Source organism: Leiobunum rupestre, chromosome 7 (genome assembly GCF_980474605.1).
Source record: "Leiobunum rupestre chromosome 7, qqLeiRupe1.1.hap1, whole genome shotgun sequence".
Taxonomy (NCBI): Eukaryota; Metazoa; Arthropoda; class Arachnida; order Opiliones; family Sclerosomatidae; genus Leiobunum; species Leiobunum rupestre.
Genome location: NC_143390.1, coordinates 29571006 through 29591459, shown reverse-complemented (window position 1 = coordinate 29591459; position 20454 = coordinate 29571006). Strand labels below are relative to the sequence as shown.

General features: G+C 40.6%; 2 protein-coding genes across 3 annotated transcripts in view; both read left to right on the top strand.

The window, feature by feature from the left end:
* Positions 1–10405, top strand: part of bma (SCY1-like protein bma) — a 173345-nt gene extending 162940 nt beyond the window's left edge. The window contains exons 12-19 of one of the 2 annotated variants that reach the window (XM_090181104.1): positions 300–450; positions 1797–1915; positions 2003–2106; positions 3657–3787; positions 5741–5961; positions 7859–7909; positions 7974–8126; positions 9241–10405. In XM_090181104.1, coding sequence (XP_090037230.1) covers positions 300–450; positions 1797–1915; positions 2003–2106; positions 3657–3787; positions 5741–5961; positions 7859–7909; positions 7974–8126; positions 9241–9264 — 954 coding nt within the window. In that variant the 3' untranslated portion in view covers positions 9265–10405. The remainder of the gene's footprint in view (positions 1–299; positions 451–1796; positions 1916–2002; positions 2107–3656; positions 3788–5740; positions 5962–7858; positions 7910–7973; positions 8127–9240) is intronic. The other variant, XM_090181105.1, reaches the window with a different exon arrangement.
* A 2387-nt stretch (positions 10406–12792) lies between these two features.
* Positions 12793–20454, top strand: LOC149936005 (pappalysin-1-like). Its single transcript, XM_090181640.1, has 17 exons — positions 12793–13484; positions 13551–13780; positions 13840–14267; positions 14334–14536; positions 15117–15333; positions 15395–15540; positions 15607–16218; positions 16288–16577; positions 16688–17055; positions 17116–17198; positions 17265–17467; positions 17521–18180; positions 18274–18683; positions 18774–18945; positions 19020–19206; positions 19271–19434; positions 20174–20454. Exons 1-17 carry the CDS (start codon positions 13043–13045, stop codon positions 20339–20341), a joined length of 4983 nt encoding a protein of 1660 aa, XP_090037766.1. The 5' UTR covers positions 12793–13042; the 3' UTR covers positions 20342–20454.

The window sequence follows — 20454 nt, the reverse complement described above, 5'->3', positions numbered from 1 at the left end:
TTGCATAGTGCGCAACGCATGCTTTGTTTCACACTTTAAAAACCGAATTGCTTCACTCTACAAAACAAGTCGCTTTTTTCTCGTTGTCCTCTTTTATTTCCTGTATCTCTCTCTTCGTCATCGTTGTGTCCGTAAATCCGTTATTCGCTTCTTCGTAAATTCGATATCACTCGAAAAAAAAACAATCGATGTATCGTTATGACGCACTGACACTACTCACTGTGGTTCGTTGACGTACGCGGTCGTCCGCATGATGACGGTGTCCTTCTCGTACCGGAAACGCTTCAACCTAACCGCAGGAAGATTCCATTGTTCAGGTGCAAGCTAACGCCCTCAGCTGCATCGAGAAAATCATCGACAAACTAGAGAAGACTGACATTCTCGACGAGGTGCTTCCCATGCTCGGGAAAGCCCGCCTTCAGGACCCCACCATTCTCATGCCGGTGGTCAGTAAGTAGCCGACTCGCGACATTGACAGTTTTGGGACCGAGGGCTCGGACATTCGCAAAAAATACCATCTACGTATCTGTAAATCCACAGAAAAATCTCTAATTCCGAAGTGATTTTTAAAAAAATCGAAAATCCGCGGAATTCTCGTAACCAATCCTGAAATCTGCAAAAAAATAAAAATAATCCACAAATCCAGGGGGAAATGCACAAATCCATTAGGAAATACACAAATCCAGGGGGAAATACACATATCCAGTAGGAAAGTACACATACGCAGTAGGACAATACACATATCCAGTAGGAAAATACACATATCCAGTAGGAAAAGCACAACTCCAAGGGAAAATATACATATCCAGTAGGAAAATACACATATCCAGTAGGAAAATACACATATCCAGTAGGAAAATACACATATCCAGTAGGAAAATACACATATCCAGTAAGAAAATACACATATCCAGTAAGAAAATACACATATCCAGTAGGAAAAGCACAAATACAAGGGAAAATACACATATCCAGTAGGAAAATACACATATCCAGTAAGAAAATACACATATCCAGTAGGAAAAGCACAAATACAAGGGAAAATACACATATCCAGTAGGAAAAGCACAAATACAAGGGAAAATACACATATCCAGTAGGAAAATACACATATCCAGTAGGAAAATACACATATCCAGTAGGAAAAGCACAAATACAAGGGAAAATACACATATCCAGTAGTAAAATACACATATCCAGTAGTAAAATACACATATTCAGTAGTAAAATACACATATCCAGTAGGAAAATACACATATCCAGTAGGAAAATACACATATCCAGTAGGAAAATACACATATCCAGGGGAAAAGCACAAATCCAAGGGGGGAAAACACAATTTCAAGGGAAAAGCACCAACCCAGAGGAAAAAACACAAATACAGGGAAAAAACACAAGTCTGAAAATCCGGGAAAAAATACAAAAAAATTAAAGGAGAAATCAACATATCCACAAAATCCAAGAGAAAAATCCACATATCTAGAAATGTATCGAAAAAACCCACAAATTCCCTGAAAAAAGAAGCAAATCCTTTAATTTTTTTTAAAAGAAACGGTAGGATTCTCTTTGACTCCACAAATGCACATAATCGAAAAGAAAAATGCACGAATTATTCGAAAATATTCACAAATCCCCCAAAAAATACCAATCCTTGAATCTTTTTCAAATATAGTAGGTATTTTGGAAAATCCCGAAAATCAGGGAATCATTCAATTAAATTCAGTACTTTATTTTTCTGAATGGGCGACCCCTCGACTTCAACTCCGTTCGCGATTGACCGTTTTCCCATTTCGAAGGAATTTATAAACACATGCTCGGCGACAAACGTTACGGTTTAACCGTCAGCATCTTAGCAACGAAAGTCATGCCCGCTTTGATACCCATCGTGGTCAGCCCATCCCTCAAACTTGACCAGGTAAGCTATCTCTTCGGCGTCGTTAGTTCGTAAATCCAATACAAGCCGAAATAATAACGTTACTTTCTCGCGAAAACAATCGCGTAGTTTAACAGTTTAGTGGAACTATTACACGATATGCTGGAACAAGTTTCGAAGAGTCAAAGGAATAAGCTCAAATTGGAGAAACTATCCATCCCATCGTCAGACAAGTAAGTTCAACTTGCCTGTAACAAACATACGGAAAAATATCACGGAAAAGTTTATTATCCAAAATGCGGTCACAAGTTGACTTAGGCCTGGCGTGTGGTTCATAGAGTATTAGCGGAAATAGATGAACGGAAGTTATCGAAATAGCGCTCAGAATTGGAGGGCGTTTTCCTTATGAAAATCGAGTCAAATAACTAATTTCCATCCCCGTCTTTTGACGCGATCAATTGCACTTGGGAATTGTGGGTATAGCTATTTCTATGTATAAAAAATTGTTTCATAAAAACCAAAACTTTTAAATTTTAGGTCAAAATGTAACTTCATAAGGAAAACGCCTCCAACATGGGGAGTATAACTTCGGTTCATTTACTTCTGGTATTAGCTTATCTGATTATTATTATTATTCAGTATTTTTTAAACGCAATTTTAATTTTTCTCTATTAATATTATCACGCCATTTTTAATTTTTCTCTATTAATATTATCACGCAATTTTAAATTTTTCTCTATTAATATTATCACTCCATTTTTAAATTTTCTCTATTAATATTATCACGCCTTTTTTAAATTTTTCTCTATTAATATTATCACGCAATTTTTAATTTTTCTCTATTAATATTATCACGCAATTTTTAATTTTTCTCTATTAATATTATCACGCCATTTTTAATTTTTCTCTATTAATATTATCACGCCATTTTTAATTTTTCTCTATTAATATTATCACACCATTTTTAATTTTCCTCTTTTAATATTATAACGTTTGAAGTCTTCAATTTTATTTGGCGCTACGATAGAATTTCAAATGGCAGAAAAAAAATACCTCTTTAAGTGTGTGTCAAAACATGAAATAATAATATTAATTTAATTTTCCGTTTACGGTTTTGGAAAAAGTTTCCGTGACATTTTCCAACTTTATCGCGACCAATTTAAAATCCCATTAGCTTTAATTATCGGTACATCTGCAGGGCCAATGAATAAGAAATTTAAACGTTTCTTTTAATGTCCCTCTTTTTTATTGATGTATTTGAAATCAATACCGTAATTGTCGGAAAGTAGCAGTTACCCCTTGTCATCGCCGATTTGGCATTTATCCGGGTATCTGTTAAATGGGTACGCCGTTGTAAAAACAACTTCAATCGCCCACATTGAAAGGGGTAGGCTTCTCTCGAACGAGTTAATCAACGTAAAACCTATCGAGGCTTGCAAATAAATCGACTGATAAGAATACCCCAGCTCCGGTTCGATTTTTTTGTCCACTAGGGGGAGGTAGAGAGAGAGAGATGTGTTAGCCTCGTTGAACCCTTTCATTCATCGATTTCCCGCCTTAATTAAACGGTCTTTTTCCCTTCATTAAACGAGCGTGCAGCCCCAATCTAATTTAGCTCGCCGCTCCAAAGTAGGCCGGGGCGAATCCTTGGAATATATCCCTTTGTTTAGCTGAAGAATCTGTCCACTATTCAAAACATACCCACGCCCGTCTAACCACCCCGATCGACGTCATCCGACCCGGACCAATTGTGACACGCCAAGTGGTTTTTGTCGTTCCGTAGGTTACCAGTTCAGCTGCAGTTTAACATCGAAGAACCGACTCCTTACCCTCACCGACCTCCGTCTCTACGGTTGGAATCCCGGAGACAATCTATCAGCATGGATGACGTTGTCAGGAGAACCTGTAATTCTGGTAATTTGTCTTGTAATAGAAGCCCGGACAGGGTCCCCGCCTACACTTACGCATTTTCGCTTTCAAAATATACGCCCGCCCGTCACAATGGCTTCTCCTACCGATCACCCTCCCGACTATTCAATATTTATCCGAAATAGATATCACGTTTTGCTTCTATCTTTACTCACGCTTTACAGAATATCCGCCTGGCTGTCCACGGTATAATAGAATTGTCGCTTTAAGAGTGTAGCTTCTCAATTACATTACTCTATCACGCGTTGGGTACGGTCTTATCGGCTCCCTTTCCCAAAAATCCGCGGTTCTTATTCGCTCGATATCGATTTGGGCCGTTTTACTTTTTGGGATCGGTGCTACGTCGACCTAGTTTTTGTTTTACTCTTCTTACTTGGGAGACGAATGTCGGCTGGCAGTTCCGCGTCCACAGAGCGCTTGATCCCAGATGAAGAATAATGTGGCAAGCAAATCCGGATTACTAAGCATCCGGCTGCTCGACGGAGTTTGGCCTCCGACCCCCGAGAAACTTTATTGACCGAAAAGAAAAAAGTTTTCTTCGCGAACATGGCCGCCGAAACCCTTACGCCCTCGAAACCCCGAAACAGAATAAAAGGGATATAATATAAAGAAAATATTTCTTCAATGGCCAACCCAGAAAAAGTCGCGTTTGGGTTTTCGAGGGTTAGGGCTAGTTTTCACTAGTCCAAAAACGCCACGACGGTTAGCTTCGACGCAAAAAATTCCCGTTAGGCCTAATACAATGTTTTTGCGTCCGCCGTCGCCGTCGTCCTGTTTCTGTCCTAGTGAAAACCAGCCTTTAATCTCTTTTTTCCCCCGTTCGCTTTCGACTATTGACTTTATTTTTCTATATCCGCGCGTTCGAACCTTTTTCTTCGTTCTAGAAATGCTATATACTCCTGGAGTGATAAATTCCGCGCGATATTTCTTCGACTGTTAAGACCACCTGGTCACTTTATTGGGAATCGGCCATCTTGGTGTTGAGTAACTGTACAGTCGCTGATATATTATCGCCATCATATTCGTGCCGCTATTTTTAAATTTGCTTTTTTTTTTGCTTTCTCGCGAATCTTTTATTTCGCCACTTTTATACATTTTCTTTTCTATACCCGGTCCGATAAAGGCGGCGTGACTTCTTCATTCTTTATTTGAGCATCGTGGCTCGGCCCTTATCCGCCTTTCTTTCGGGTTCTTGAGCGAGTGAACGCCAGCCACGGCCGACTACTTTTGCTTTTACAAACATCCCCCTTTCCTCGAAAGAACTAAGTTTTATCATAGTCTGGAACTCCGCAGTCGCCCGGGTTTGAGAGGCTCGAATGTTCTCGTAGCGCAGTCAAAGCGGGCGTCTCTCCGCTCGGGGCTTCGGTTCGTTCCCTGGTCGATCCTCTTCCTGACGATGGTCTGCCGGGGTCACGCTCCGCTTACCTACGTCCTATGGGAAATTCTTTATTCGCGAAGAGAAAATGACTTTTTCTTATAATATTTCGTCAAAAGGAACGGTGGGGAGCCGCCGCCTCCGCGTAACAACGCCCGTGTTTGTGTTTTTCCTTTTACGGGTAACCCTTTTAAGACAAAACTATTCGCCATTTATCACGTATTCGTAAACAGTCGACCCTCGGAAGTCGATAACGATTGAGCATTCCTACTTCAAAATAAGTCTTTCTTTATCGCGTTGCAATTTTCGACATCTCGAGAGAGTTGATAATTTTTTGAAAAGTAAATTGAAATGTTTGATAAGTTAGAAGTAAAAACGCGAAAAAGTAAAGAGACCAAGAAGTGGGGGAGAAAACTAAGCTTTATTGGGGGAAAATATGATAAGTTAGAAGTTCGATTAAGTCGGGTACTCCATGAAAGGCAGCGACCTTTGTTGTATACCTTAAAAATGATAATCGTTTGATGTTCTTTTCCAATAACCTGTCCTGGACCTCGGTACGGCAGCGACGTCATCCCCGGATTCGAACCTGCTGCGAGTGCAAGCGTCCCTTCCCGGAAGACGACATTCGGACAACACCATCCAGCCTCCGAGGATTCTAATCGCGCCCAGCAGTCCGGACGGGACCCTGAGTCGGAATCCCAGCACTGGAAACCTGCCCACCAGGAGGCACTCGTCCGTTGGAATCCAAGGGGATAGGTTCATTAGTTTCGCCGCACCCAATAAGGTTTGACTTCCTAACTGCCCACAACTTAAGTCCTCTTCACACGAACCAACATTTTTTACCAACTAGAGTTCAAAACACGCGTTACATTGCGGTAGTGTTGATAAGTCGGAAAATTCTCCGGAAAAGGAGGAGGCCTTTTTTCCGGAAATTTTTCCGTATTTTTCCGAAAAAAATAAGTAAAGTTTTAATTCCATGATTATTCTAATATTGTTTGGAAATTTAAATAAAGCGGCATTTTCGCCTCATTTTTTTCGAATCTTAAAGTAAAACTAAAACTCTAGACTAGCTTTAAATTAATTAACGATTTTTATTGTTATTAGACATTTTATATCGATAAAAAATTAAAAATTAAAATGTTTTCGGAAAATTAACAACACTACATTGCGGAGATTTCGGCCGTTAACCGGCCAAGAAAATTACTAATAATTCTTAACCAAATCCCTCTGCTTCTACAAAATATGTGAATTTAATTAAGGTGGGCAGGATTAAAATGATTAATTACTTTCGTTCAGTCAAAAGAATGTGTATGAAAAATATTCGATCTAAATATATTGAGCTAAGTCTCGGTTGTTTTTTAAAACGTTGTGCTAGAGAGCTGCGTGGGAATGTTTTTTTTTTCGTTTCCCGCGGTAATGGACGGGAATGGAAAAAATTTCTGTCAAATTGAAAGGGAATGGATGGAAAAGGGTACTTTCGGGATTGAAATGGATTGGAATAAAATTTTTAAGTTCTGGAATGTACGGAAATGTATTTTCACTTTTCTGCACAAGGCGCTAAGCCAGCGCCTCCGTGATATATCTACCATTGGCTAGCTGCAAAATATAGTGTAAAGGACTAGATCACCCTAGATTTCTAGAGTACTCGAATACTTTTCATTTAATAATATGATGTTAATTAGTCTAATAATAGTTTTCGAAATTCTTTGATTCGGGAATGGAAATTTCAGGAATATAGGGAATAGAACGGGAATGAGAAAATGTCTGTTGAATGGAATAGGAGTGGATGGAAACGGGGTAGTCATGGAATGGGAGTGGATGGAAAATGGTAGTCATGGAATGGGAGTGGATGGAAAATGGTAGTAATGGAATTCGGAGTGAATGGAAAATGGTAGTCATGGAATTCGGAGTGGATGGAAAATGGTAGTTATGGAATTTGGAGTGGATGGAAAATGGTAGTTATGGAATTTGGAGTGGATGGAAAATATTAGTCATGGAATGGGAGTGGATGGAAAATGGTAGTCATGGAATGGGAGTGGATGGAAAATGGTAGTCATGGAATGGGAGTGGATGGAAAATGGTAGTCATGGAATGGGAGTGGATGGAAACGGGGTAGTCATGGAATGGGAGTGGATGGAAAATGGTAGTCATGGAATGGGAGTGGATGGAAACGGGGTAGTCATGGAATGGGAGTGGATGGAAAATGGTAGTCCTGGAATGGGAGTGGATGGAAAATGGTAGTCCTGGAATGGGAGTGGATGGAAAATGGTAGTAATGGAATGGGAGTTGATGGAAAATGGTAGTCATGGAATGGGAATGGATGGAAGACCAAAATTTGAACGGGAATGGGATGGGAATGAAATTTTTTCTCTACGGGAATGGGCTCTAGAATGGGACGGTTTTCGACTCAATTGTAGCCTATTCAGTGATTTCAGTCTCATATGACACGACGTCATCCACCCTTTTTTGCGTGGATAAAAAAAACCCGCACAAAATGGTCGTCATAGTCAAAGCTACGAAGTGAAATTGCTCTATTGTTGGCCTACAATGTTTCGCGAAAATGTCGGGTCGTGTGAATAATCCTTTACAGTTCGGTTTAAATTGGGAGTCGATTTGAAACTCCTTCCCGCATCCAATTAAATGGAATCGTCTCGCTTAATGACGTGAATGTTATTTTTCAGTCTGTGAATTTCATGCTGAAATCTCCTCGAAGCAGAGAAGTTAGTCCTCGGGTACGAACAGTCTATTAATTCTATCTCGACTCGAAACGAACTTAACCCAATTTGTTCCCTGCAGAATTCCACGACTAATCTGGGCAATTTGGGTTCCGATCTGTTCTCCGCGAGCACCAGATCCAACATGAGGCGTTATTCGGCGGCGGCAATCGTCGGAGTGCAAAACCCGGCCAACCAAGCATCCAGCTTCTTGCAGAGTATCGGCTCTGGAGTTGTGAGTTGTTTTCCTGCTAGGTACACCGGGCTATAAATTCTGACACACTGTACAACCACCACTAGCTTTTCACTCGAAGCATAAGTAGCGTAGTAGCATAAGTAACATAATAACAATAAGTATGACAATTAACGAGATAATAATCAGCTAGCTAGGCTAATACCCAAGGCACCACCTTAGGCCTAAGTCATCGAGTGACTTTTGAAGCCTTTAATTCAGGTGGTCGGGTTACAATGCGTAGGAGGGTGGTGTAGGAGGGTGGTGTAGGAGGTAGTGTAGGCTAAGAGCAACAAACACAAGGAGAAAGCAGCTATCCTTTAAACACGCTAAGGCAGTGTTGTGAACAAATTTCATTGGATGAACCTTTACGCTGCACTTTATACAGGCGAGGGGGGAGACAATTTCCGAATTTTCCCTTCCGACGGCAGCAGGCGATAATGCGTCTAACCAATGAAAATTGTACAGAAGAAAATGCACGACTTTTGTGGGGTGCTGTCTTTGTTGCTCCTAGGTGTAGGGAACTGTTGGTTCGCGTAGCTTGAAGGTATTCCCACGTCCCTTGTAACCCGGCCACCTGGGATAAAGGCATTAAAAGTCGCTAGATGACTAGGGTCTAGGGTGGCGCCTTGGGTATTAGCATAGAAAAGAAAAATGATATTTCATTTTATTGACCTAGTTGAACTTCTCCCGTAAGATATTAGGTATTGTCAAAGCTATTTAGACTTAAAATATGACACTTTTCTAATTGAAACCAATTTCGTATCGTTAATGGTTCTCGAGATAAATTTTGAAAATGCACGTTCTATATGTCCTGAAATTTTCAAATTCGTAGTTAAAACCCATTTTTAGTTAGCTACCCCGCAAAACATTTGAGAGAGTTGGCCGTTTTCGGTCTATCGAAATCTGGCAGCCTTGCCTGCCTTCCAGCCTGTATCTCCATACCGAAAATGGCCGACGATTACGCCGCCGAAAATATTTTACTAAACTGACCTGCGGCGTTTTCGACCGTTATTTTGAATTATCGACTAAGACTATTAGCACTGGATCGTTTTTTTGTGTATTCCATTATTGTAAGTGATTTTGACTAACGTAATGTCTTTGTTTGAATGGTCAGCAACAACTGTTCACGGGGAAATAGGAAGGAATCTGTCTGTTGAAGAGAGAAGCCTCCTTGGGATGCTTTGTGTGTTTGGCGCTGCGCAGTAAATAAGGACCGAAAACTAGAGAGAGTGAAAAATAAAGAAGGATTGGAGATGTTCGGATCAACCCGAACATCTTCGTTCACAAAAAATGATGCAATTAAACTTTTCTAGAAATAATTTAAAACAAACGTCTTTTTCTCTACAAGAAGTAGAATGATGAAAATTTCGAAGAGGAGAAGCCGTTTAGGCGTTGTAACGAGTGAAATAGACAAAACCAATCTCTATTACGATAAAACAAATAATGTTTTTAAATTGAGAATAATATTTTCCAAGAAATCTACCAAATCTGGTTTCAGATGTAATGTATATTTAGCGAAATATATCCTATCTATTGTTTATATTTCAATTTAAATAAACAAAAAAAGCTCATTGGACGACGAGTGATATTCAGAAAAACCAAAATAAAAGTATATATATAGTAGGGCCTTGCGAAGCCTAAACGAAAAATGAAACTTGAGAAAATTTAAAAGCCATTGGTTACTAAATTAAATTTCTTTAACTGTTAGAAGCCATTTAAGAATGCGAAAATATATTAGGAAAAAAACTATATTTAAACGAAATATGTTAACAGTTAACGCGAAAATCGAAAATGTAACTTTATTTGGGGCGTGAAATGTATGAAAAGAAATATTCTAAGTTACCCGTTGACAATCCTGACCTTAGTAAAAGTGGGCCCTAGCTATTAATAGTCACAAATATATAAATATATATATAAATATTACGATAATATTGAAAAACCGTGCTTATTTTTTGTATAAAGTTAATACATTGGAAATATTATGGCTATCGCTTTTATTTGGAAACTCTCGGTTACGTTCACTTTCGTTGGCAAGGTTTGCGAGCGTTTTCAATTCAATGTTACCCTCCTTTTTCCACATTGTCGGTCCTATTTCGAATCGAGGATCGAACAAACTGTGAAAGGAATCGAATACTACGATACTTCCTCAAATTTTCAAATAATTTTTCAACCTCTTCAATTCATCATAGATAAAAAAAATTAAAATAATAATTCCGTAACAAAAAAGAGGCACTGAATTTTGGTGGAGTTGTTGAAAAAATGTATATAATAAATTTTCTTGTTGTGTTCTACCTAAAACCGTTGTTTTGCTTTACATTCAATAAGTCGTCTGATTCGTAGAAGCAAAGTTTTTAGAAAGTTGCTCGTACAGACCCTACGTAGTCCTACCTCTGTCAAGCAAATGAACTCTGCTTCTGGTGGGGGAGATAGAGATAGAGGTAACAATAAAAATGCCTCAGCATGCCATCTAACGACTGGTATCGGAACTATTATGATATTGGGTGCTTCGAATTTTGAAATTTTAATATCTTATATACCGTCATCAAACACATATGGGTTAAGGCCACTTGGTGTATGGGAAAATAACATGGGGTTCACGCTATGGTGAAATGACTATCACGCGCGATATCTCGAAAACGGCTTTATCAACAAACTTTAAAATTTACATGGATAATCTTTAGAATATTGAGGTGTGCCTTATGATAATTATATGAATTTTAATTAAATTTAAGGCACTGAAAACGAATTTTAAAAATCTAAATTGTAATTAAAATATACCCGATGGCAATACGTCTGATGCTGCCAATTTTTTTAGCATTATTGTTTTGACCTGATTGAGTTTATTTCGTAGTCCATCAACAATCAATAATTAATAATAAAATGGCCAACCAAAGTTCTATTTTAACTTAGTTTATTAACTTACTTTTGAAGTAAGTAGGTAAAATATATGTATGATTAAATATTAATTTAAAATAAAACTGGGTTTATGGTTACTTAAATATTAGGTATAAAGTACACTATCTAGTTTACGTTAAATTTCGACTAAGTTTTACAATAATTACATATTAGTACAATATAAATGTAACTAATGATGTATTGTTTTAAAATTTTACCGCACATCGTTTTCGATTATCAGTAATGAAAAGTAATAAAAAGGCGGCTAAGTATAGGCTGAGGAGAATTATTTTTGTACATTGGTCTTGTACACTTGCTAAATATGTTAAAGGACAATCTTGTACAAAATAAACTTAATAAATAGAAAAGCCACTATTGTACAATAAACAAACATTTATTTAAAAACTGCTACAGCCGTTTCGACGCTATTACCAGCGTCGTCGTCAGGCAAAATTACAATAAGTTCTAGCTCTCGAGTCTGTACCAATCACCCAACGGGTGGTCGGGATACTTCCGCCACGGGTGTCCCCATCCCTGTCCCCACGTATCCCCCCGTTGGCGTGGCCGTTACACATATCTCACCCTGATTAATCAGTTATTGTGTGTGTGCTGGTGTCTAAGGCCTCGGGTCGACACCGTTGTTTGTGTATCTCAAAAAAAAAAAAGCTCTCGAGTCTGTAGAGATAGCGACAGAAAAAATTCACTGTAATTACAGTTCGAGTAGCGCGTACATTCCATTTATGTACCGAATACCTAAAAAGGAAATCACCCTGGTTTAAGCTAAATTTTTATAGTGAGATACAATCTCATGGGCAGGGCCATCTATATTATAAATTAATTGGTTGTTTATTTTTAATTTAACAATTTCAACAGATTCTCTAATATATAATTTTATTAAGTTACTTTCCCTAGAAATTAATACAACTTCTTTTGTATCTATGTCGTGTAGGGGGCCTTTTTTAACATGGTCTACAATTGCCTTTTATCTTCCTAATCTCAGGTCAACCACGTGCTCTTTTACTCAGTTGTGGTTGCCACTACGGTTATGTAGTTTTTAGTATGCTCTGATATATACATACCAGATGGCGACGGTCAAAAACGACACAAATTTAAAACGTACGCGCTAACCTCCCAAATAGCGTACGAGTGTATTTCATCTTACAATTATTTATTTTCCTCTCAAATACCCGACTTTTATATTGAAATTATTGATAAAACGCGCGGCAATTGGCAACGCTGGCTGGATGCGTTTGTATCTGGTATTGTAAATGGGGAAGACCTTATACGAGAAAATGTCGCGATTGTCAAGTGCGTGTACAGGCAACAACATTTTGTACTTCTAAAATCTCTGACACGCCAAACATTAAAGGCGTATGTAAAGAAAGGGAAATTTACTAACACTTAAAATAGCTTTTCAATATATTTTTATTTCGGCAGTTTAAGTTTGATGTAACAAGTGGGTCGAGAGACAACCGTTTCCAAGTTAATTGACGGATTGTACCGAAGTCAAAACGATAAAGGGAAATCGGATATTATCAAGTTCGCTATCTGTCACTCTAAATTGCCGATGTAAGCTTTACCCTTGGGCTATTAATTAATTAATTTCCCAGGAGGCAGCCGTGACCTCTCATTGACCTTTTACGTAAGACGCGACGACGGCGACTGGCGTTCGTCTCTTTATCTTATCGGGGCAATTTCGCCTTCTAGTTGGCGCTCCGAAGGCTGCGTTGCTCGGAGTTCGTTTATTTATTTACACGCCTAATTCGAGAGGAGAAAAACTTGGGCGAAATAATTGAGATCGGTTGAAGTGGAAGCGACGAGACACGATAAGGAAGTCCCGTTTGGTGAGAGCCCGCTGATTTATACAGCTCCCAACAACAAAAAGAACTTAAAGCGAGTGCTAACTGCGCGGATGAAAACCCCTTTGGTTCGGCGTTGGACGTGAAAGAAAATGCAAAGAACGATCGTAGGAGATTTACTCATCGAAAAACGTTCGTTCGTCAAGTTAGAAAGGCTCAAGAATGTGTGGCTGGACCCCGCGCGACGGTCTCCTCCTAGTATGCTTCTTGCAGTCCGGTTTCCTGCAGTTTTGCAGCTCTGACCTAACGACCAACTTGCGGAATGTCGCGAGTTTCGAATACGCCCGTCGTTTAGACAAAGCTTACCAACAGTGCAGTTTCAAACCCCAGGTTCAACCGTCCATCGTCGTTGATAACTCATTCTCGGCCAAATTGAGGGACAACGGAGTCAACGACGCCTCTCAGTCGTCGTATAGAGGTCGTAGAGACCAAAAATTCCCCGCTGGTCGCGTTTTAGCTCTACTACCCGATCAGAAAGGTTCATTACTCAAATTGGGTGATGGCGTCGACAAAGACGAGGACAGTTGGTTACCGGATGCGGATTGGACAGTTGACGTCTGGCTTCGTGCTGATGGTGGCCAAGAGAATCCCGCCACTATTTTAGGTTGGTTAGCAAAGCTCGCTTCGCTCGTTCAATCTGAGCTCTTAGAAGCTCCGTTCTTTTTTGTAGCTGCCGAAGACTCGTGTTCTCCGTTCAAAGGTGAGAGCTGGGAATTAGGAATTAAAGCCATCGGCGCCAATGGAGAGCGGGATCCTCGATTCTACTTCCGAATTCAGTCCGCATCCAGCTTCGTCGAGACAGTGTTGATATCTCCCCTTCCTTCGCATTCGAACAGATGGGTTCATCTCGCTGTAACTTACGACGGAGAAGAAACAAAGTTTTTCGTCAATGGTGCCATGGCAAGTTCGTTTTCGACTATTTAATATTATCGTTGTACGAATTAGGTCTTTTTCTATAGATGGCTCGATCCTCCAGCCAAAAAGGGAACCTATTTCAACGCCTTCACGTTCTCGATTCTCCAGTCGCTTGTCGAAAATTGTACATTGGTGGCGGTTTACGCGGCCAAGTAGCTTTATTGAGACTTTGGAAGACCGCAATGAGTCACGAAGACATAATGGTGTCCTCGAAATTTGATTCCACTCGGAGGGATATTTCGGAAATACCTGAGAAATCCAACTTGATGATGTGGGAGAACTTCGAAGGTGAGCAACGCTGGGACTGGTCCGTCGGAAACACGACGCCGCAAACCGTGCCACGCGTTTTCGTTTATCAGTCTTTCGATATATTGCCCACGATACCGGATTGCGGTTTCACGTTGTGTGACTCTCCGGAAGTTGTCCAAAGTTACGTGACGAATTGGGAACTTAGAATCCAGAAAACTCTCAGGTGCCCCATTTAACGATCGATATTGTCCAATGTCTTTAATTGTTAGTTTCGCTTTTTCGATTTCAGGTACAAGATCATCAATGTCAAGAATGACGACGGAACGAACGAGACTGTATCCTCGATTCAAATTCAAAAACAACACAAGGCCTTGAATCAGGCGTTTAAACGCTACAACATCAGTTGGGAGTACGAAGAAGTGAAAATTACAAACACTTCCCTTCGGGGGAAAAAAGTCTTAATCGGATGCGACGTCAAGCTAATTGGAGATGGTAATAGTTGTAGTTTAAAGGGGAACGGCCAAGCTTTTCCAAATATGGCCTTATTTCCCTATCAAAAGATTAAAAAGACGTTCAATATACTAACACGTACCTTTTTTTGTCTTGAAAAAATAGCTTTTGGCCCAAAAAGTTGAAACGAAAAATAACGCCAAGTGTTTGGGTTTGAATTTTCACCGCCATCTTAGGGGCTGCCGCCAGCGCCCCTAACCCCGTATGAGCGATTTGCGAACTATCCTAACTTTTAAAATCGCGCAGTTTAGGCTTAAGTCTCTTATAACTGGAACGCGCCACGCGTGCAAAACCAATTTTTTGCGTCTTCAGCAGCGCGCGCTATTACGTTGTTTTTCTGTCTCATCGACTTCTCAGCAGGTGCCGCGGTGGACGCGCGCTTTTCAATTTCCCGAAATTTCTTTATTTTATTAAAAATTAACCACTCAATATTTTTTGATGCAGTTTTCGCCATAAATTTTAGTTTTTAATGGGCTATAGTGCTATCTAACTGGTTAAAGCTTGAATGTTCCCCTTTAAGAGTTTCTAATTAAACCAAAGATTTTTCGTTCGATCTTTCAAGGAACCTGCCATCCGAAGTGCGCTCAAATACCTTCGACGAACAACGACGGCGGCGATTGCGACAAAGGAAAAAGATCTTGCAGACGCTCTATGAGGGGAAATGGCAAATGTGATACCAATTGCAATGTAAAAAATCATTCTTGGGACAAGGGAGATTGCTGTAATCCCTCAATCACCGATACCTCCGTCAACTGTCTCGATCCATTATCGCCAAACAGGTCGATATAACCACTTAACTGGTCGATTTTCAACCTTATATCTATATAACTTCTTTATCAGAGCATTTCTGACACTCGAAGAATTCAAAACTTTAACAACCCTAGACGCAAAACACGGTGTGAACGTGTATTTTGCCTATTGGAATAATAAAGAAATAGTGGGCTTAGCTACTTTTCCGTGGCAAAAGGAAACCTTTGGGGTCTTTGGTGTGTAAACCGTTATAATAAAAAAGCTTAAGTCTGTTATATAATTAATTGTTTCTTCTTAATAAGGTGGCGTGTTAGTCCGGCCGGAAGATTTCGGGGTCGAAGGGCAGCTGGATACTTTGATTCACGAGATGGGACACGTCCTGGGCTTGTGGCACGTCCATCGCGGAATTTCAGAGTTCGATTGCGACCATCCTTGCCTCGAATCGAAAGCGTCCATGACCGAGGGAGATCTGTGCTCGGACACTCAACCAACGATGGCTTCGGCGTCCTGCCGAGACCCGGATCCCCAGCGAACGCGCTGTGGGATGGGCCCGTTTACAAACACGCCTTTTAACAACTACATGAGTTACGCGAACGGTTCTTGTACCGATTCCTTCAGCCCGCAACAAGTGGCCAGAATGCACTGTTACGTCGATTTGGTATATTCGTCCTGGCTTTCACCGAAAGCGGAGAACAAGCCCCCAGCGCCACCACTCTCTCCAGTCGTAACCGCTAGTTCTTCCGGAAAAGGAGTATCTCTCAACTGGATTCCGCCTTTAAGTCAAGAACTCTATCTGCCCAACGAAGCGAGCTGTGCCGAATGTACTTACGAAAGAGCTTACATTCAGTATGGCCATATTGCGACTGAATTTGGGGAAATATTCAAAGAGTTCAACGCGCCTAGCGAAGCAACTGGTACGACAAAAATTTAAAACTGAATTTTTGCCATTGAAATAATAAAAAATTTGACGTTCATCCGTATAGGCCCTCCTGATTCGGAACCGTGCAAACTCAGTTATAATACTTGGGTTTCGGATCCGAGTTATTGCTTTCCATTTAACTCGGAATTTTCTCAGGAGCCTAATATTCAAGCCTGTTCGTTGTCTATCGCTTTTAAAATTTCCGTCATACCGTATTCCTTATCAATCTGGATAAACTACAAAGCCCGCGAAGGTCTGTCTGACGTTATACTCAAATTCGTGGACGGATCAACGGCGTCCTTAGGGCCCGCGAGAAGTACTTGTGACGAAACGTATACCATAATTATCCCTCAGGTTTGTGAAATCTGTTTGACATTATTTTATTCGATAGAGTTACCCCAAGAATGTATTTAATAGATTCTTGGCTACACTTAAAACGTTATAGTTTAATCTGCGTTTTCAAGGTTTTATCTTGGATGTCATTAGAAAAGGAGAGAAAGGAAATAAAGGGTTTGGTGTTGGTTGCTTCGGAACCACTCGTTAGTGTCGATGCGGTTCAGATTGTCTCCATACCGAACCACGGCTCGTGTTCTCTTTGTAAACCTCCCCGATATCGCGTGTTCCGCAACCCGCCCTTTCGAATCGGTCAAAACGAACAAGAGTACGTCGATATGGGTGAACCGGAACTAAAAGACACTTCTACGGAACCGGGCACGACTTATACGTATCGCGTGAGCGCTTTCCTGGGAAATAAAATGTCGCATCGATCACCTCCTTTAATCTACGAACAAGGTCAAGATGTTTGTGGAAACGGTGACGTTAATTCGTTACGGTAAGTATGATGATTTGAAAATTATTTAATTACGTGGAATTAAAACTCTAATGGTAACAGGGAGAAATGTGATGACGGCAATATTTTAAATGGAGATGGTTGCGATAGAAATTGCTTAGTCGAAGAAGGATTTCATTGTGTTGGTGAGACATTGGTGGGTTATCTTAAAAATAATATGTTACTTTATAAAGTATATTCTTTTTATAAAGGAAGCCCAAGCGCTTGCTACTGGCATAGAGGGGATGGGATATGCGACATTTGGGAAAAGAACTCGGTAGTAGAAGATTGTGGATATTCGACGCCAACGGGCTTCAAGGACCAATGGGCTGATCGCGTTGAAATATCTTCGCAATTGAATAGCGCAGAGTGTCCGAGCTCTTCACTACTCGGGCCACCATCGATTAATCCAATGGTAAGAAACTAAAACCACCTAAGAGTCCATGAATTGAATCTTCAAATATTTAGAGGTGCAACGCTGACGAGCATAATGCGAGCCTGGCTTGGTGGTCTTGCTCCGGAATCGAATCCAATTTTCAATTCGAAGTTTATTTCAAAGAACCGTCTGTCGCCTCTTCGGTTACTCTGTACCTGGAAAGAGACGGCAAGGTTGGGCTTACGGACAATGACTTCTTCCATAAGAATTTCAAAGAAGAGGACGAAATCAACCATCCCAAAGCAACTGTGCATTTGATCTTCCAGGATAACGAGCTGCAGCATCTCGGAGATGCGCATCTTTCGTGCGCGCTCAACCCACTGACCATCAAAGTCCACCATGATTTGTCTCAAGCATTCAAACTGACGAAAGGCGTCAGAGTGACCTTTCAGTCTCAGCAAACGTCTTTCGATTCCGTTAGGCTGCGTTCTTTAAGTCACATTAATCCGAAGGAATTATCTCGATGTTTGGCGGAATCAACCAACTCCTTATACAGCCCGTACTTGGGAAAATGCGTGACTACTTCGGGTTGCGGGACGACTCAGTGTCAGGAACCATTAGTTAAGAATGGACAACTGCGATGCACCGGCTTTAAAGAGGGGGACACTTGTACTTTATTGTGCGATCCTGGTTATTATCATATAAACGACGATTCGAGCAGCTTTTTCGAGATCACAAGGACGTTTAATTCGGTAAGTGGTTTTATTTAGAAAGTACAATTGATGTCGGAAGTAAATGAACCGGTTACTAAAACTGATAATCATTCTACGATTTTCTTCGTTTAGCCTATTAGGAAGGACTCGAAAGTAAGATGCGTCGCTGGAAACTGGGTAGACGATAGCTTGACGTGTCGTCCAATTGATTGTCGTGCTCCGCGTATACCTCACGCTGATGCCGTTTGCCCGGACGGGACGACGTACGGCCGCAATTGCACTTTCAAGTGTCGTCCACCGGCTCGATTGAGATCGGCTTCCAACGGCGTCAATAGTTTAGGAGCGGTCGTGACTTGCACGGAAAAGGGTTTGTGGTCGGAGCCAGAGCCGTTGTGCCACCTCAGCTGTCCAGTACCGACCGCGCACGACCACGCCGTTCTTACCGACGAGGGTTGCGAAAAGAGGAAATACTTCGCCTTTGGTCAAACTTGCAAATTCCGTTGTCACGACGGGTACAACGTAATCTCAAAAGGCGTCAAGAAGTAATTATCCGTCAAAGTTTTAATTTGCTTATTAAAAGTGGTTTGCTTTCTCAGGTCTGTCATTCGGTAATAAATATTTATAAATTGTAGAAAGTCTTTCTATTCTCGCTGCGATGGTTCCGGAGTTTGGACAGGGCCCGTTTACGTCCCTGTGATCTGTTCTCCGCCGGATATGACCGATGGCGGTGTCTTGAAATGCACCGATGGTTACCGTTACGGAAGCGTTTGTAAATTAGAATGTCCGAAAGCGCAAAAGCGAAAGGTTATATTGATCTCCTATAAATGTAACAACGATCAAACGCCATTGACCATTCTTTTTTGTGGTGTCCTTTTTAGGATTCAGTTAAACCTGTCGATAATATCGATCATTCACACTTCATAAGTACCTGCGAGAGTGAAGGTAAATGGGACCCACCCTTTAAAGCGTGTCCTCCCACCGCCGATTACTGTTCATCACCTAAATTAGACTCATCTGTGTTATTTAATTGCGATGAAAACCAGGACCAAACTCAATGGCCGATCGGTAGGTTTCGCTTCAACGGCGTTGTCCGAGTATTTTAATTTCGCTTATTCTATTTGACTTTAAGGTAAAAAGTGTACGATTCGTTGCGCCGATAATAACGAGGAATTAGCGCTTTCTCCGCACTCGAGCCAGCGCAAATACTTCCTGGAGAGTGTAATTCGATGCACCGGTCAAGGAACGTGGCAACCGAACCCTGAATTATTCAAATGCCACTTTCAATGTATGACGGTAAGAGACAATAACCGATACCATTTTAGCTTGAATGTATTCATTTTAACCATAAATATTGAACTACATTAGGCAGTATGGCCCCATTCGCTTGATGGGAGGGGCTTAGTTATTATGACGTTGGTCACGCGCCACTGCCCAAAAATTGTATAGAGTGCCAGCAGCTTGAAACCCTTCTACGTCACCAATGTTAAACGTCTATTTAGAAAAAACGCTAGTTTTCATGACAACCATTACGGAAGCTACGGCTGTGACGTCACTCACTTTTAAAAACGCTTCAACTGCTAGCACTCTATTGAAGGGCAAAGTTTTGAAACTTGACTAGATTTCAGTGCCAAGGCTTAGCTCGAAATTTAGTTTTTAAAATTTTAATACACATCTTTTTGATTGAACGAAAATAGGTAAGAATATTAATAATAAATTATTTTATTTATGATTATCAAGTAATTTGGTTAGAGTACAGGTATTTTTCTAAGAATCACGAGTCATTTTCTTCACCGGTTAAATGATTTTATTCGCGTAATTCCGGAAACGTTTGGCGGATCGAGTCAACGACAAATGCCTGTCTCCTAATTGGCTCAAGTGATTACGTAAGACGCAAAAGGCACCGGCCATCTTAGCCCCAGATGGTAGAAAGGGTAATGATATAGTTCGATATTCACGGTTGAAATGAATATATTCATGATTTTAGTAATTACTTTCGCTTATGTCTATTCCAACTAACCATTTTCTTGGTCAGGAGTTTCTTAATGATACGTATTGCAATCCAATTAACAACCGTCCAGATTGCGGTTGGGACGGAGGAGACTGCTGCGAATCGACCCTCAAAGTTAAAGGTCAAAAGGTTATACCTCTACCTCCGACTTGCGCGAAAGAATGCGAATGTTTGGACCCCAATGGAAAGTAATATTTATCGAATATATTGATATTTTCCCCGCGAATCTACGCTGTTAATATATTTGAATTTACTTCTCAATAAGACGAAACTTGTATTAGCGGGATTTATTTACAAATTAAATA

What these genes read in the sequence shown, in the direction of transcription:
- LOC149936005 (XM_090181640.1), top strand. Translation starts at nt 13,043, where the DNA reads ATGTGTGGCTGGACCCCGCGCGACGGTCTCCTCCTAGTATGCTTCTTG. An exon ending in GAATCCCGCCACTATTTTAG is followed by an intron (nt 13,485 to 13,550) that starts GTTGGTTAGCAA and finishes TCTTTTTTGTAG; the next exon opens with CTGCCGAAGACTCGTGTTCT. An exon ending in ATCTCAAAAGGCGTCAAGAA is followed by an intron (nt 18,684 to 18,773) that starts GTAATTATCCGT and finishes TATAAATTGTAG; the next exon opens with AAAGTCTTTCTATTCTCGCT.